We start from the raw sequence: 18145 nt of genomic DNA on the forward strand, positions 1-18145 counted from the left end.
TAATAGCGAATGAAGCAAAAAGAGAAATTGCTGGAAAAACTCAGCAGGTCTTGGAGCACCTGAGGGAAGAAAGCAGAGTTAATGTTTCAGGTCCGGTGACTCTTCATCAGAACTCAGGCGAAGAGTGACCAGACCTGAAACGGTAACCTTGAGAGCTGCTGGGTTTCGCCAGCAACTCCTGGGTTTTTGTCAAACATTTGCAAATCGTTGTTTTATTTTAAAGTGAACGGAACTGTACATGAAATCTTTACTGAGTACGTTCACCAGTGAAAGTAGTCATTGAAATGAGGCAACGTCAGCCTTTCTGCTCTTCTGATGCTGCTTGGCCTGCTGTGTTCATCCAGCTCTACACCTTGTTATCTCGGATTCTCCAGCATCGGCAGTTCCTACGATCTCTGATTGAAATGAGGCAGTTTAGGACGCAGCAGTTTTGCAAGGGCCAAAAAAAGTACCAGGTTGTTTGGGGTGGGAAACCACTGGAGGCAGGGGAACGGTTGAGAGAGCAGATATAAGCTCATTTCCCCTGCAAAACATTTTACTTGCCAGGAAACTAAACTAGAGCTATAACATATTAAGGGAATTAAATATGCAGCGGTTCAGAAGCTCGTGGCATCTTACATATGACAGCGAGGCATCATTAGACATTTTCCCCACAGGTACCTTAGACCCGATAAACATTTTGGCTCAACCTTTCCGTTCAATGCAGCTGAATGTTGCCCAAAAAATGCAGGTGAAAAATAAGAAGGATCTATGCACGTGACTGGCAATGCCTGGCACAGAAGTGGGTCTTCATTTTTATCATTGGCTGCGATTCTGCTTAAACCACTATTTTCCGAATAACTTGGAGTCAAGTGATGATGGGAGCAGCATGCAAGCGATTATAATGATTTCGCTGGCAAACTTAAACAAGGCAGCCCAGTGTTGTAACACAAAACTTAAACCAACTATTGGTGTGCTTTGGAGTTTACACGCATCGTTACTACCTTGTCTGCGGTAACCATTAATTGCCGGCCCTCCCAGAGGACAGGGAACTGACTGAGATTTATTTGCATTTTTAGGGTTACATGTGCCCAGCTCAGTTGAGAAACATCAAATATTTTAGCGGCCAGCAACCTTTGTGCGAGCGCCCTGGGCAGCCGCAGGGCTAACCTCGCCCGTTCAAACAGCTATGCAATTCCACTTCCTGAATTTTTCATGGAGACACTTTGATAGCCCTCTGTTTTTCTTGGCTCCAGCTTGCAAAGGTTTCATCTTACAACGGGAATATCTCTCGGCTGCATGGAACTGAACGGCAGCGTTTCCCCCTCCTCTCTTGTTCGACAAAAAAGTTAACTTTAGTTTCAAACACTGTGCTAACAAGAAACATTCAGCTCAGCAGAAGGCTCACAAGCTAACGTGGAAAATGAAATAATCTGCTATCTATCCCGTCCCTTAATTAGTTTTGAGTGGTTAATGATAGCTTTTGCTCTGCTTTGCCTGTGATGCCCAAGAGGACTGGTGTATAAGATAGCTCCTCAGATGCTGGTGACTGGCCACTGGTGTCTGGGGAGGCGTTCCTATGCTAATCCTGTTTCAGCGTCTGGCTGTTCTGAACGCTTCACAGGAGAGAGAGAGAGAGAGAGAGCGAGGCAGAGCTGTCGCCCTGAAGAACGTTTTGCTGCCTGCATCGTTCTCACAGTCCGTGACAACTGAATTTTTAAAGCGCAGCCTGTCACTCAACAGTGCAAGGAAGCATGCGCCGAGGAGAATGGAGTTAAACGATTCAGGCAGTGTGGTTTTGACAGCTTACCACTCTTATTCTCCCTCAAGAATTCCAATCATGGATCAAAACTGTGTAACAGAACTTCCTTCAAGTCTTGGTCCCACACACAGGTAGACGCTCAACTATTGTTGCGAGATTGATGTATTATAGATAAGTTGATATTCTCTTGTCATCAGAACCTTCCTTTTGTAAGGAACGGGACATGTACCACCTGCACTAGATTACCTACCTGGTGGGTAATATTAGTTATTTTTATTGTGGGGGAAGGATTATATTGGAGGTGGAAACCTGTGTATGCTGAGCACTGAACAATAGAGTGGCTTCATGAAATTTATAAGCAAAACAAGTAATAAGAAGCCGAGAGTTTCTGTTTTGATCTTTCAGGAATCCAACTGTGTGGCTTGAGAGTTCTTGTGTTTCACATTCTGCTTTATACAGCTTGTGTTATTCAACATTTCTGCATCACTATTTCTCTCTCTTCTTCCCCATCTCCCATTTCCTTTCCTGTTTCCGGGTTCTTCCTTCTTTGTCACCTAACTCTTTCTATCCCCTTTCTCTTCTTTTCCCACTCTTTTATCTTTCCCACATTTTCCCCCTTTCTTCCTCTCTCTCGTCTTTTCTTTTATGATTTTGTGTACCTGCTTTCTCTCTGCCATTTCCAGATCTCTGCATGAAGACATGTTCTGAGAACATCTGTGTATTGTGAAATCAGCTGGCTCCTGCTGTTATTTCTCACCTTGGGTTTTTTGTCGACTCTTTTTGAACTTTGATCATCTGAGGTTAATCGCTTGGGGACTAATACCTCTATCAAAATCTCAAAAATCCAGTGCAATAATGTCCTTGTGCATTGACCATCAATTAGAGGTTAATGTTTCAGTTCAAAAGGCTCCAATCATTCTACTTCAGGGCACCCTTTGGGTGTTAGAAGAAATTACTTCTGAAAAAGTGTGAAATGAAGGGATGAAAACCGTATTGTTTTTATTGTAAGCTATCTGAAAAAAGAAACTTGTGTATATTTCAATGTGGTGGCTGTTTATTGGGTCTACTAGCACCTAGTTTGGCAATCATGAAGCCATTGCATGTTTTGATCTGAGACAAGTTGCTTGCCATATTGGGAAAGAAAGGAAGGGGATATCCAGAGCCCACATTTGTAGTGCAAGAGTACTTCCTCCTGGGCCATTGTTGAAACACTGTGCAGCTAACCCCCACCTTCATTGTCACTCCTCAAGCCTGACCTCTTGCCTATCGCTTTGCAGCATCCAATCGACTGACTTTGAGCCTCCCTTTCCTAACTTCTAGTTTTGCTTTCCTCATCCAGTCCACAGATATTATTTATTTAAGGACTGTAGTGGTCTGCTCTTGGTTTCCTTTCCACGCAACTCACTCTTTACACCAAGCTGAAAGAACCAACATTGAGCCAAATCTCTCCATTCAAGCAGTGGATTGGGGGGTAGAGGATAGAGCCTCCGTAAACACAAAACATTACAATCTGTTTCCTATCCCCAGCCAACCTGAGGGTAATGCACTCAATTGCTTCTGTGTTTGTGACATTGCTTCTATTCTCATTATCATCTTAATAACAGACAATGGATGTTTAAAGCATTTTTTTAGGAAACCAGCACTTGACAAATATTTGCCATTCCCCAGGTAACATTCAGGAAATATTCCATGTTTGGTGCTTGGAGGTGTGGACTGTTCTAGTGTGGAGGGAGCTGATCACAGCCAATATGCTAGCACCGTTGGCCTCAATGACTGTGAATAGTGTGCGGAGGATGTAGCTAAGGTCTCTCATCTTTATTGTTACTCAGTGGTATCCTAATGTTCTGGACAATTGGGCAGGCATTGGGAGAGAGAGAAGGATCAAGCACAAATGTAATGAACCACATTGGAGTGGTGAGTTGAGTTTAAGCGTAGCCATTGGTCACTTTAGTTAGGGACAAGAATGTCTCTTCACTCATGGGACCATACCATAGCTTCAATCAATTCTCCTGACAGAGGAACGAGGCAAAAACCTTCTCTTGAAGACAATACAAATGTGATTTACACTTCTGTTTTCTCTTTCTGTGTGTTCCACAAACCTTATTATGGCCAATGACAAATTTGTTCTGACAGCACCTCATGTTCGTTGACTGAATAACAGATGTATTGGACCTCAGTGACCCTTTTAACCCTGGCTAGTTTTTGACCTTTGCCAGCTGTCACATTATCACATTGTTCCATTAGCAACTGGTGATGTTGAATGGGGATAATGTAAGTAATCTCATTTAAGTTCCACATGATTCCCATGCATCTGCTTGGTGAGCCTGCATGGTTTTATTTCAAATTAAGGTGAGATATCTTTTGATGTACCTCCCTTGCTGTCATATGCTGAGGTGGGACTTCAGCCTGGACCTTGCTATCCAGAGGCAGCGACACTGCCACTGTGCCACCAGACCCTCTAAACTGGGCTGATACAACCTCCCACTAACGCTTAGAGAGTATCTTTGAAGTTCGTGCCTGGTTAGTTGGTAGGAACTCTGTCTGCTGCTGTTTCTTTCCTTGTCAAATGAAGTTCCTTGATTCATACTGGGGTGTTATTCTACAACAACACGAATATTGTGTTTTTAGTCCAATAAAATGCTGCCAAGTCACTGCCTGTTGGTACTTTAGCCAAATATTCATTGTTTTAAATGGAAATCTATGCGGTGAATTCCAACATGAATGGCATCACAGATAATCTTGCCCCAATAGCTACCTAGGCATGGTTGCACAGGTTTGGCTGAAAAGCAGTCCAGAAGTACTGTGACATTCTTCCAACTTTGGCCCAGAGTAGCTGAGGGTCATAATGCCTTTCAAAGCTGTGATCAACTAGCTCAGTATAGACCAGGGATTTAATGTGGGATCTTTGTGGTTGCATTGCTTAATACCATAGAAGGCAATTATGTTTACATAAGATGTCATTGGGGAAATTTGTGTTACCATACTCTTGTAGGAAGTGAAATTTCAGCAGTAAACCTCAACGTTTTGTTTTGAAAACTTCCTTCGTAGCAACAGAAACGAATTGCGTAAAGTTAGACCCAGCACTTGGCAATGATATCTTGTGCTGCTGTGGTCTTACTATTTGCTAACAAGAAAATAGTTGTTAAGAAGATTGCCTATGTTGATCTTTACATTAAATTTGAGTATGGTTTATGCAGTTCAAACATAGCATATGCTTCCAAATGAAGATAAACTTGTTCTTTCATCTTAAGTTCAATTATAAATCAGATCATATTGCACTGGAAAGTAGATTTAAGAACAATGAATTCAGCAACAAGCGAAGGTAGATTTATCCTGAGCTCCCCTGTACTGCAGACTTTTGTGTGAAGCTACAGTTGTTGAGAATCGGTTGGTTGCTGGTGTGGGTTTTACAGGGAGTGGGAAGAGACTTTTGCAGGCCTAAAGTCAGGGAAACACAGGCACAAAGTGCGATAGTAGGAACAGCAGATGCTGGAGAATCTGAGATAACAAGGTGTAGAGTTGGATGAACAGAGACCCGAAACGTCAGCTTTCCTGCTCCTCTGATGCTGCTTGGCCTGCTGTGTTCATCCAGCTCTACACCTTGTTATTACAGGTACAAAGCGACTTGTGGAGACACAATGGGATGCAGAGATCAACAAAGCAATTAATTAAGGTATAAGAGCATGAAAATAATAGTCGGACCCACAAGAATTTCAGACAAAAAATGTATGTAAAGCATATGTGGCTGGAGAGAAACTTAGCAACTAACTAAATTAGAAACTAACTGCATTGCACCTTGAATGTCTACACCTTTCAAATCTAATTCTCTAAACTTTTTTTTCAAATTAGAGGTTGCTCCCTTTAGCATTTTAGCATTCAAATAACAAGCACCAAAGTTTTCAGAAATATTGTGGTCTTTTTAAAGTTCATAGAAGGTATGTTTTGCAAGCATGATGGTATTTATTGCCCATCCCTTTTAGCCTCAGGTCAAAAGAATACAACCTTTCTGAATAGGAAGAGATTCCACTCCATCGATGTGTGGCTGTTCAGTGACTGGGAGAATACCATTAATTTGCAACATCAGGGAGAGCTTCTCTTTTGAAATAAACCAAGGGCTATTCAGTGACTGGGAGAATACCATTAATTTGCAACATCAGGGGGAGCTTCCCTTTTGAAATAAACCAAGGGCTATTCAGTGACTGGGAGAATACCATTACATTTGCAACATCAGGGAGAGCTTCTCTTTTGAAACAAACCAGCTGAGCTTGTTAAACATTTCAACCAGTGCAGCAATCTCTCCATTTTGTCCTGGAGTGGGGCTTGACCTTATGACCCTAGAAGGCAAGTGTACTCCCAACTGAGAGAAAACTGAGATAACATAGTGTGAAGCTGGATGAACACAGCAGGTCAAGCAGCATCAGAGGAGCAGGAAAGTTTGATGTTTCGGGTCGAGACCCTTCTTGAGAGAAAACTGACACGTCAATGCAGTGAAGGGTTTTGGATCTTATTTATGACTCATGGCATGTACCTATTACTCAAGGAATGACGAGTACAATTCACTGCCACAGGAAATGTTTGAAGTAAATGGTGTAGATACATTTAACAGCATATTGGACAAACATTTACGAAGAAGGGAACAGAATGTTACACTGATTTGTTTTAGCTGAGGAATGATGGAAAACAGCTGAAATGACGAATGAATTTGTTGGAACATATGGAATATGTTGTATATTTCCCCTTTATCAATAAACCATGTATTATGGTGTGGGTTTGGGTGTATGTCCACTTGAATGAGTGAGAATGATTAGAGGTGATGACCGGTTCTCAGCTCATGACTTCACCCTCCCACGCATACTCTGTGCTCTTCATCTCAGTGACTATTGCCTCCTTGACTAATGTCAACAGACAGAAGTTTCAAGGTTCTACTTCAGTGTGGACCGGCCCGCTGCTGTTACAAGCTATCATGTCCTGTGAGTGCTAAAGTACTTTTGATATTGTGGAAGTGTCGAGGACATGTACAGCAGCATCTAAGTAAACAAACATACGTCATTCAATTTCTTCTCCTTGGAAGGAGTTCTGCAGTGAGGCTAGAAACTTCTTTTGAAGGTCGCAGCGTGAATGTGTCTTTTGATTTTGGCTGGCCATTCATGTTGAGCATTCAGAGAGTAGCTGAGTTGCCCTGATTACATTGCATGAGACAGCAATAAATGTGTGACAGGTAGAGATAAAAATGCTTTATGGCATGCACACTTAGACAATATTCTAGAAATAAGAAACTATTAAGGGATAATTCTTTTGTTACTTTATCTCTCTTCGTACTGAAGGCAAGTCACATGGTCACCATTTCCCAGGTGTCAGTCGGTATTGCTCTCATTTCTTGTGGGGTGGTTGCCTAATGGTATTTCTTAATTTACCTACATCATGTGACATTGTTATCAGCATTATTGCTGCAGTGGCTGGGTCCAACTGAGTCAAAACATTGTGGATTCATAATCTCATTACAGCGACCTGAGCACCAGCTTGACGGTGAGAATATAACCTAAAGCCAGGTTTGTTCCCATGGATGGATGGATGTAAAATATTCCATGAGACTGTCCAAGATGGAAAATGAGAATTGTTCCCTGTGTTCAGGCCAGTACTTATCTCCCAGTTAACACGCAGAGAATATTTGGTCATTATCTCATTGCTGGTGGAATTTTGCTGTGTTAAAACAGCTCTACCACGTTTCTAACTTAAAATTACACTTCAAAAACTCTGTGTTGGTATAAAGTGCTTTGGGGCATCTTAACCTCATGTGTAAATGTAAGTCATTTTACTTTTTAAACCTGGAAGCTAGAGGCTGTTTATTTGCAAATTCCTTTGAACATAGCCTGCATTGCACCCCATTACGAATGCAATAAAATTCCAAAGTTCTGACAATTCACAGGTGATGAACACCTGCAGACTGTCGACTGAGAATGCACTGATGTATTAAATAACTCCAGATTTGTCTATTCAGCAGACAACTGCCATATGTAATAATTCAGCTGGATTACCTACTGTGCGCTGTTTCTATCTGTGATCGGTCTACAATAGAATTTTTAACTGTCATATGAAGACCAAGTGAGTCTAAGATGATTAGTACAAATATACTGGGGCCTGTAAAACCCAGATATACAACAACATAATTGATTAGCTAATAACTGTCCTTGGGTGTTTTGGAAGCACTGGATCCAGTCTGGTATTGATGGTAAAGAAAGCAGGGAAACACCTTTGCTCCAATTACCATTGTAATGCACTACAGCTGAATGAAAGCATGTAGAGCTTAGGTGAGATGCAACATGAATTTTCAGAAGTGAAACCAGCTGCCTGCAGAATTTTCCATTTGAAGGGGTTTTCTTTTTGAGATGGGACTAATCCAATAATGTTTTGTTGCCCCAGGGATCTTTGAAGCTGTTAGTTGATACTGGACTGTTGGTTGGATGAGGGGTATGCAGCAAGAATAGTAAACCCATTTGACTGATTATTAAGTATAAGATGTAGAAATAGCGCAAGGCATATCAAATAAGTAGGGCCTGAACTGAATAGGAATTAACACCAAGAATGTATAATGTTTGTACTTCAGCATATTACTCTAAATTATGCTCTGCAACTTTGTTCTCTCTTTTCCTTCTTGATGCCAGTAACTTATGGTGGAATATGGTCCCATGGTTACTGTTTGTTCTCTGGCACCTTATCTCAGTGCCAATTTTGTATACGTGAGCCTGGCCGATGCATGTTGCCATGTGATTTACCATCATGGTAGAATCACAGCTTCATCTCGATGTTGCGTGTGATCAAGTGCTTCAAGTAGTTTTTCATCACTTAGGAGGAGGGTTACTCTTGTGTACAAAATGGCTGCTATTTAACAACAAGATGTCCCCAATCCCCCATCACCCAACTTCAAATCAGTTGAATTATTACTGTTGACTGAGGGGAAACGTATTCAGAACATTCTAAAATGTTTGGAGCATTTTTAACTCCATTCCAATCTCAATGATATTGAGTTAGCACCATCTGAAATGGAAGACCAGGGAATCAGATCGTTTGTTTTCAGATTACACCTTGATATGGAGATAACTTGCATTTATTTAATGCCTTTCAAGGGTCCACCATATCCCAAAGTGCTTTGCTGCCAAAGAGGAGCTTTTGAGCTTGGGTTTTAATGGAAACTGCACTATCTGAAGGGTCTGTTTCCATGCTGTATGCTTCCAGTAGTTTATCTCTAATGCCTTGTGGTTAAATGCTATAAAAGGTTTTGGTATGCTGGTTGAAGGATAGATCTTGGACAGAGCACAAAGCGACATTCTCTAGGTTTCTTCGAATGGTGGGTTGGATTATATTAACCTAATCAAAGACAGGAGCTTCATTTAACATCTCAACCTGACGACTGCATATCTGACAGGTCACCGCGCCATCAGTGCCGTGCTAAAGCTTCAGTCTGCATCGGTGTTGACCCAATAACATTGCAATTTGGAAGAGGAAATGCTACTACTGAATTAAGGTTCCCTTCGCTCCACATTATATCAAGAAATGGCTGAAGATACTGAATGGTGCAAACACTGAATATACTTAGTTGCTAGATACTACTCTCAATCATTAGTGAAGTAATAGAAGGTGTTATTGGCAGTACCATCACCTTGCCCACACCAATGACTGGCTCACTGATGCCCAGTTTGGGTTCTGTCAGGGCCACTCAGCTCCTGACCTTGTTGCAGTCTTGGTCCAAACATGGACAAAATAGCTGGTGAGGTGTGAGCAACTACATCTGACGTTAAGGTTGCATTTAGCAGAGTATGGCAGTGAAGAGGACCAGCAAAACTGGAGTCATTGGGAATTGTGGGAAAACTCTCTGTTGATTGGAGTCATACCTGACACACAGGAAGATAGTTGTGGTTGTTGGAGATCAGTCATCTCTGGTCTAGGACATCTCTGCAGGAGTTCCTCAGGATAGTGTCGTAGGCCCTACTATCTTCACCTGCTCCATTAATGGCTTTCTCTCCATAAAGTCAGAAGTGGAGATGTGCAATCAGCATTCAGCAACATTTACAACTCCCCAGACACTGAAGCAGTCTGAAGTGAAATGCAGAAAGACCTGGACAATATCCAGATTTGGGACAGTTAGCAAGTAACATGTATACTTTACAAATGGCAGGGAATAAGCATCTCCAACAATGGAGGATTTACCCACGGCTCCTTGGCATTGAATGATATTACCATCGCTGAATCCTCCAGCATCAACAACCTGGGCTATTCCCATTAACCAGAATCTGAATTGGCCAAGCCATGTTAACAGTATTTCTATAAAAGCAAGTCAGAAGCGTTTTGCAGTGAGTAACTCATCTCCTGTCTTCACAAAGCATGTCCACCATTGGCAAGGCACAAGTTTGGAATATGTTGGAATACTCTGTACTTGCCAGAGTGGGCGCAGCTGGAATAACCCCAGAGAAGCGCAACTCCACCCAAGACAAAGCCACCCACTTGACTGGACTCCCTTCAACATTCGCTCCCTCCACCACCAATGCTCAGTTGCAACAGTGTACATCACCCACAAGGTGCACTCAAAAAACTCACCAAAGCTCCTTTTGATAGCATCTTCCAAACCAGTAACCACTATCATTCTAGAAGGAAAGCAGATAGGTGGAAACACCACCACCTGCAAATTCCCTTCCAAGCCACTTGCCATCCTGACTGGGAAATAAATCACAGCTTGTTCAGCAGCATTGCATGAAAATCCTGGAACTGCTTTCCTTCCTGCCAGCGTGGTAGGTTTACCTACATCCCTAGCACTGCAAAAATTCAAGAAGGCAGCTCACCACCACCTTCTCAGAGATAAGTTAATGGCTGGTTAAAATTGCCTGTCTAGCCAGTGACGCAACATCCCATCAATGCATTTTTAAAAGTGTATAAAATTCATTTCAAGTACTGCAATGACATCATAGCCTTAACAGTGCTCATTGTCTTGTGCAGGGAGTAGAAGGATATGTTCTCAGGGCATTGTGTTCAATGTCAGTGACCTTATTGTTGCTCTCTCTGATAAGTTGCTGACATGAAGGCAAAGCATCAAACCTGCTTTCTTTGACTAGCTCATGATTTCACACCTGGAAATCTGTCTTCAAACCGGCCTTTCACTTTTTGAAAAATACTAGAGATAGCATTGGGCTTGAATTGGCTTGAGGTAGGAGTGTAGCAATTGCCTGAAGACACTTGTGGCAGAGCCAAAGCAAGCTGTGGTGCGAGGGTCATCCACTTGTTGTTTTCATGCTGGCTACTGTCTCCCAGAAGTGGCTCACAATTGTGGAGATAAGTGACACAAGAATGTCAGGAGTGATCTAGTCATGATTCATGTGGAGCCAGTTGCTCTTAACTTTTTGATTTGAAGGGTAACCTTAAGTAATCTCTCAAAGAAAGAAGAATTTAGCTGCTGTGTACCTGGAGAAACTGACCAGAATGCACACTGAATGCTGCAGTCAGTTGCCAACCGACCAAAGTGGACTTAAACGTGTGTCGAAGGTGCAAAATGCATAGACAGTGGGCCTTGTACTGACCAGATGTAAAGTGACCTAGCCAATTACATGGGATGCATGGCACAAGTAGGTTATTTGGCCCAAACAGTCCATGCCAATGTTTATACTGTGCTCCAGTCCCCTTCCATTTTTAGTCATTTAAGTCGATCATTGTAACCGTCTACTGCCATCTCTCTCTGTTTCACTTTTCTAGTTTCCCCTTAACTGTATCCATACTAGCCACTTCCATCACTTCCTGTGTCAGCAAATTCCACTTTTTTGTCACGCTCTTTATTTTGGGTGAAGAATTTTCTTCTGAATTCCCAATTGAATTTCTTGACCCAGTTGCATTGATGCTTTCCCATTTTGCTTTTCCCCACAATGGGAAACATTCTCTCTGTTCACACTCTGTCAAATTGGTAACTTTATTATGATGTGAGACAGACTTGATCATTTGAAGACTCCGGCTCTCAACTACCTAGATGAGATTCATGGCTGGCTTTGACTGCAACTGCCCTATGACACAATGGAAGATTACTGTTAAGGTAAATTTGGTCCGTGCGTAACATGCTTCCATTTATTTTGCTAACACTAGATTTTACTGTTTGTTTAGAATAGAAAAGTCAGGACGAAGAGCTAGAGTTTGGAGGCGAATCCAAATGGCTAACTGCATCTTGCTGATTTTTAAAGAAAAATGTTTTGGGTGGTTGCTATACACAGTGTAAAAATAAAGCAGCAATTAGTATTGGGTAAGTCAAACAGGTCAGGAAAGGCCTAGTTTCTATCCCTGGTCTGTGCTGAATCATCTTGTTTAGTTGATCCTATAATGCAACCCTTCAGTTGATATCTCTATCTCTGAGCAGGGAAAATTTTACACTGTGTCCATTAAGTCCTGCTGGAAACTTTTGGACAAGAATGGGATCAGACTTGGTTGTGAACTCCTCCCTCCGTTCTAAAAAAACCTCACAATATCCAATATTTAAGATTATCAGAGAAGAATGTTCACCTGAGTGAGGTGCCAGAGAGCTGGAGAAGCCCCTTAAACTGTACTTGCAAGAAAGGAGCCCTGAAAGGAGAATAAGCCAAGAGTAAAGTTACCATCTCCGCTCTCATAAGTTATTTTTCCAACTGAAAGGAGACTTTTATAGCAGCTCTCCTGTAAATTTGCTTGAAAACAAAGGGAAAGCAAAAGGGAGGTGGCACATACTATTATTCTACACCCCACCTGATTGCCTGCACACAGATACACATGTTGATTGCTGCAGTGGGTGGCAGGAAATCCAGGTGGGTCATAGCTATAGTTAATACCGACCATGTTAATACAGTTAAATGATGTGCTGTATGCCTCTCTATAGTTAAGGCAAGCCTGGAGCATCTGGTGTGCGACCTGTGTTTATTGTTATGGTTGAAATCAGAGTTGGCTTCTCAAGTTTCCCCTGTTCATTCTTGCTCCCCCCCCCCCCGTGGGTTCAGCATGCGTAGCTGATTGGAACCATCTGGCCCTTTGATCAGACTGGGCTGATTGTTTGGCCAGCCCTCCAATCAATTATGAAGCTGGCCAGATCACTTAGCTTTGATTTAAAGGAATTGCCCACTACAAAAAAAAAGTGGTAATTGGGCAGGAATCTGCAATTTTTTTGAGCATGTCCAGAACTTGTCAGCCATCTCCAGGTGGATATTCAGGACATGGGATAAGATCTCTCTTTGAATGTCATCAATGTTACCATTTTGTGATAATAGTAAGTAACTGAGAAATCTGAACAACATCCAGTGCATATTAACATACTTGATGATTTACTCTTTCTGAATACTGTTCAACTTTGTCATTGATTGTGATTTTTAGGGACCACCAGGCATGCTGCAATCAGTAGCATTGGCGATATTGATTTGCAGTCTAGAGTTGAACAGAGCAGAACTATAAATCAGACGCAGTAATCTCCAAGCCCAGTTCTCTGACCTGATTTGTACGGTGCAGGCCTGTATCAGTCCAGAATCCTGCAATTTCAAAGATTATATCTGAATGTCAACATGAGCTTAATGCTAACACAATTCCCTCAAATAAACAAATGCATTGCTCATAATTTTAACTCCTTGCCACTGAGATCAAAAATATAAAGTATGAATCTGGAAACATTTTCAAGATATTTTGTATAATGAATTCAGAGCTTCTATCACACACAAATTGTCATTCTTTGTTGAACACAACAAAATTGTCATTGAACAATTGACTTTGTAAATAGATCTGAAGAGAAGGTTACTTGTAGTTCCTGCTAGTTTGTTGAGATAATGACAGGTCCTGAGTATTTAGCAATCATGTGAAATTCCCCCTGGATAATGATTAATCTCCCAGGCCTATTTAGAACTTTTTTCAATACAAAGTACCTGAGCAATCACCCTTAAGGGACAGACCAGGAGGACATAAACACATGCAGAATCTTTCCTGCGCCCATCAATCACTGCTTCCCCGAAATTGTGCAGCAAACTGGAATATTGCACTGTGTCACAAAAGAGCTGTGCATAACAAATATAAATCCGAGGGGGCATTGACGCACCAGCATCTACAACTCAGCGCACACTTCTTTGTTTTTCATCTTAACTTTGCTAATCATGAATTTGCCTACTTTGGTATTATTTTTAACTGCTGGAATTTGGAGAATTGAGTATGTATAATGTTAAATACAAAGAGCTAGATGGTACTCTGCATATGTAAAGTCTCTTTGCTCTTCAAAAATGTCTAGCTCCAGCATAAGACCATAAAGTGTAAAGTAGGCCGTTTAGCGGATCAAGTCTGCTCTCTTATTCAATGAGATCATGGCCAATCTGATAATCTTCAACACCACTTTCTTGCCATATCTCTTTGATAATCCTGATTCCCTTAATGATTGGAAATCTCTCAATCTTGAACATCTGCAGCGACCCAGCCTTGACACCACTCTTCAGTAAACAATTCCACAGTTTCAACATGCTCTGAGAGAAAACATTTCTCCTCATTGCTGTCTTAAATGGGCAAGTCCTTTTCTAAGATTAATTCCTCTGGCCCTAGACTGCCTCACAAGGTGAAACAGCCTTTCCACATCTGCCCTCTTGAAATCCTAAAAATCATGTGCTTAAATCAGATCTTCTTTTGTTCTTCTAAATTCTAATGAGTAAAAGCCCAACATGCTGAACTTCTTCTCGTAAGAAAATACTTCCATACCTAGGATCAATCCAGTCACAACACAGTGTGGAGCTGGATGAACACACCAGGCCAGGCCGCAACAGAGGAGCAGGCAAGTTGAAACTTCGGGCTTGGGATTCTTCTTCAGAAATCAACCTAATGAACTGTTTTCTGGACTGTCTCCAATCCCATATCCCTAGATATGGGACAAAACACAGTGTTACAGCTGTATTCCAACTAGTGCCTTGTTGTTTTAGCAAGACCTCTCTATTTTTATACTGCATTCCCGTTGGAATAAAGGTCAATATTCCATTTGCCTTCCCTATTACCCACTGAATTTGGATGTTAGCTTTTTGTAAGTCATGTGCTAGGGCTCCCAAAATCCTCTGTGCTGCAGCTTTCTGCTGTCTCTTACCCATTTAAATAATATTTAGCTGCTGTATTCTTCCTTTTAAGGCGTATAATTTTCCCACATTGTATTCCGTCTGCTAAGTTTTTGCAAACTCACTTCACCTGTCTATAGCCCACTTTTATACTACTTGTGTCAGCCTTACTACTTGCTTTCCCACCAATTTTTGTGTCACCCACAAACTTGGCTATAGTACATTCACTTCCATCATTGAAGTTATTAATATGTAATGTAAATAGTTGTGGCCCCAGAACTTATCCTTATGTCACTGCGCTAGTTAAAGGTGCCATCTTTGAAAATGTCCCCTTTATCCCAATCTTCTAAGTTCTATTATTTTACCATCCTAATCCATGCTAATATACAAACCCCAACACCGTGGCCACTTATTGAATAGCATTATGTGTGATACCTTATTGAATACCTTTGGAAATCTAGATACATTATATCTACTGATTTCCCCTTTATTAACCCTGATCATTACTTCCTCAAAATCTGTACTTGTTAGGCAAGACTTCCCCTTCATGACTCTGCTGGACTACTTTATGTGTTACCACATTCTTTATAATAGACTCTTAACATTTTCCCAATGACAGATGTTAAACAAATTGGCCCATAATTATCTGTATTTTGTCTCGCTCTATTTTTGAATAAGAATGTGTTCTGTTGGCAGGTTTCCAAATCTCTGGAACTTTTTCAGAATCAGAGGATTCCTGTAAGATTACTCTCAGTGTCTCCACCATCTCTGCAGATACTTCCTTTGAAAATACTGGGATGCAACCCATCAAGTTGAAGGGACTTATTGCTCTTTAGCCCCATTAATTTCCCTAGCGATAATTACTGTGTTTTTTTTCCCTCCAAAGTACCTCATTACAGATTACCGGAACCAATGTAATCTGATCCCTGAGAGATAATTTGACCTGCTAATACTGGAGTCAGAGGTAACAGTATGGAGCTGGAGGAACACAGCAGGCCCGGCAGCCTCAGAGGAGCAGAGAAGTTGATGTTTTGGGTCAGGACCCCCCTTCAGAAATGGTCCCAACCCAAAATGTCAAGATAATAAAGTGTGGAGCTGGATGAACACAGCAGGCCAAGCAGCATCTCACGAGCACAAAAGCCGACGTTTCGGGCCTAGACCCTTCATCAGAGAGGGGGATGGGGTGAGGTTTCTGGAATTCCTGCTCCTCTAATGCTGCTCGGCCTGCTGTGCCCCTCCAGCTCCACACTATGTTAATCTGATCCCTGGCTGGCTCCACATCACATTGTTTGAGGAAACTATCCTGAATGTACACAATGAATTCTTTCTTGTGGCTACCTCTGCCAATATGATTTTTCTGACCTACATGAAGTTTGGGTCACCTATTTAGCAATCTACTACCTTAATTTGCTGTAATTGTTTCCTGATTTATTCTCTGCCTTACAAAACAGCTGCTGATCAGGGTGTTATGGCACAGAGATAGCAAGCCAAACCACTTCAGCCTCACAATGCAGTGAAATTAATAGATTCCAATGACCCATCAAAATTTCCCTATTGCTCTTGAACAAACTTTATTGACAACAGATCTTGGGCACCAAGTTTATAACTTAAACAGAAATTATCAATTTATTATTAATACTGAAACTTTAGCCAGGCAACAAGCTAATCTAATTAATATCTATCATGTAAACCAAATTTTCTTTGATCATTATCACCACTCTCTCAGACAGAGAGATACAGTTAAAGGATAAATTAAAAAGAGAATGAAAGAAAGATAATTTGCCAGTTCAATTACACCATTCTGGACAATGGATACCAAGCCTTTATGCAATCATTGGGGAATGAATTATTTGTAGGTATGTAAATGCATACCTAATTACAAAGTCACCGCTGAATGTAAATGATTTTAGTCTATTTTCAGTAGCATTCACTTATTTCTCCCAGAGTAGGATTCTTTTCTCAGAACATTCAACAACATAATAACCGGATAGAAAGCTAGATGGAGTGAAATATAACAGCCAGTCCCGAAGCTTCCAAAATTACTCTGCACCTGCTAAAACCAGTCAAAACTGGTTTTCTCTTTTTTAAATCAATATTGTCTATGGGCTAGCCACTTAGTTACAGTCCTCCATTAACCGACTCAACATCCAACCAGCTACCAGTACTAGTACAGCAACACTCAGTACCAAATCACCTATAGGTCTCTTCAGATCAGTAATTAAGTTGCATTATCTTTCAGGCTTGACACGAACAGTGAACATCTGCACTTTCTTTCTTCCCTTCTTTTAAAATCTGCAGCTGTTCAAAGTTGAATTAATCCTAACCTCAACTCTAAGTTCCATCAAAAAAAAGGGGAAAAAAAGAAAAGTAGTGAGGGCCTCTACAAGGGGCCTATAGACAACTCTGCCACAGTTGTCTTTTATTTCTCACTTCCACCCACATGGGTTCGACCATATCTGATCCAAGATCAATGTTTCTATAACACTTATTCCATCCCGTATCAAAAATGCCACTGCACCACCCTTTCCTTCCTCCCTGCCCTTTGGGAAGGTCACATCCCAGCTTTGATCGCCCTTCTAAGCAAGTCTCTGTAATGGTTACAAGATCAGGCCCATTAACCTGTATTGTGGGGTCAATTAAATCTATTTTGTTCCAAATACTACATGAATTCGACTAGAGATCAATTAAGTTTGGATTTTTCCTTTATGTTCCCCTTTTGTCCCTAATTGATGTTTTCTTCGTGCTTCTATATCTTTTTCCTTCATGCTCCACTCTAAGTATTGTAATCAGAATACTTGACCTGCAGTGTCATCATACCCTTTAGTTTTATAAGCCTACATTTTGCCAATCCCAAACCTCCTCCCTCTAACTGGTTTAGAGTCCTCTCTATGGCCCGAGTTATTTAATTCACCAGAACCAGTGGAGCTTGACCAACATGAACACTCCTTCTATCCCTGGGCTTCAGGAAGAGAAACACATTCCTCCCAGACCAAACTTTGAATCACTAATTTGATTTCTTGACTTTGTTTACCATCTGCCAACTTTTCCCTGGTTCATCTTGAAGTTTTGCTTTGTAATTTAGCCTCTAATTGTTCAAAATCTTTATTTCAGCGAAATCTCCTTTTCAGACGTATCAATGTCTTTGGTATCAAGGTTGACAGCAATGACTGGGTCCCTCCTCTTCCTCTCCAAGTCATCCTTCAGCCCCAAGGAGATGTCCTTAACCCCATCACCTGCCAGACAACCTTTGGGAATCATTCTCACTGCTATAGAGAACTGTACTTATTACATAAATGATATACTCCCCTACTGGTACTACCTTCTTATTTCCTAATCCCCA

General features: G+C 41.3%; 1 protein-coding gene across 2 annotated transcripts in view; it reads left to right on the forward strand.

Annotated features, from left to right (window-relative positions):
• Nucleotides 1-1619: 1619 nt before the first annotated feature.
• Nucleotides 1620-18145, forward strand: part of arhgap28 (Rho GTPase activating protein 28) — a 176713-nt gene continuing 160187 nt past the window's right edge. The window contains exon 1 of one of the 2 annotated variants that reach the window (XM_048529212.2): nucleotides 1620-1872. In XM_048529212.2, coding sequence (XP_048385169.1) covers nucleotides 1748-1872 — 125 coding nt within the window. In that variant the 5' untranslated portion in view covers nucleotides 1620-1747. The remainder of the gene's footprint in view (nucleotides 1873-18145) is intronic. The other variant, XM_048529214.2, reaches the window with a different exon arrangement.

This window comes from Stegostoma tigrinum, chromosome 5, assembly GCF_030684315.1.
Source record: "Stegostoma tigrinum isolate sSteTig4 chromosome 5, sSteTig4.hap1, whole genome shotgun sequence".
NCBI classification, from domain to species: domain Eukaryota; kingdom Metazoa; phylum Chordata; class Chondrichthyes; order Orectolobiformes; family Stegostomatidae; genus Stegostoma; species Stegostoma tigrinum.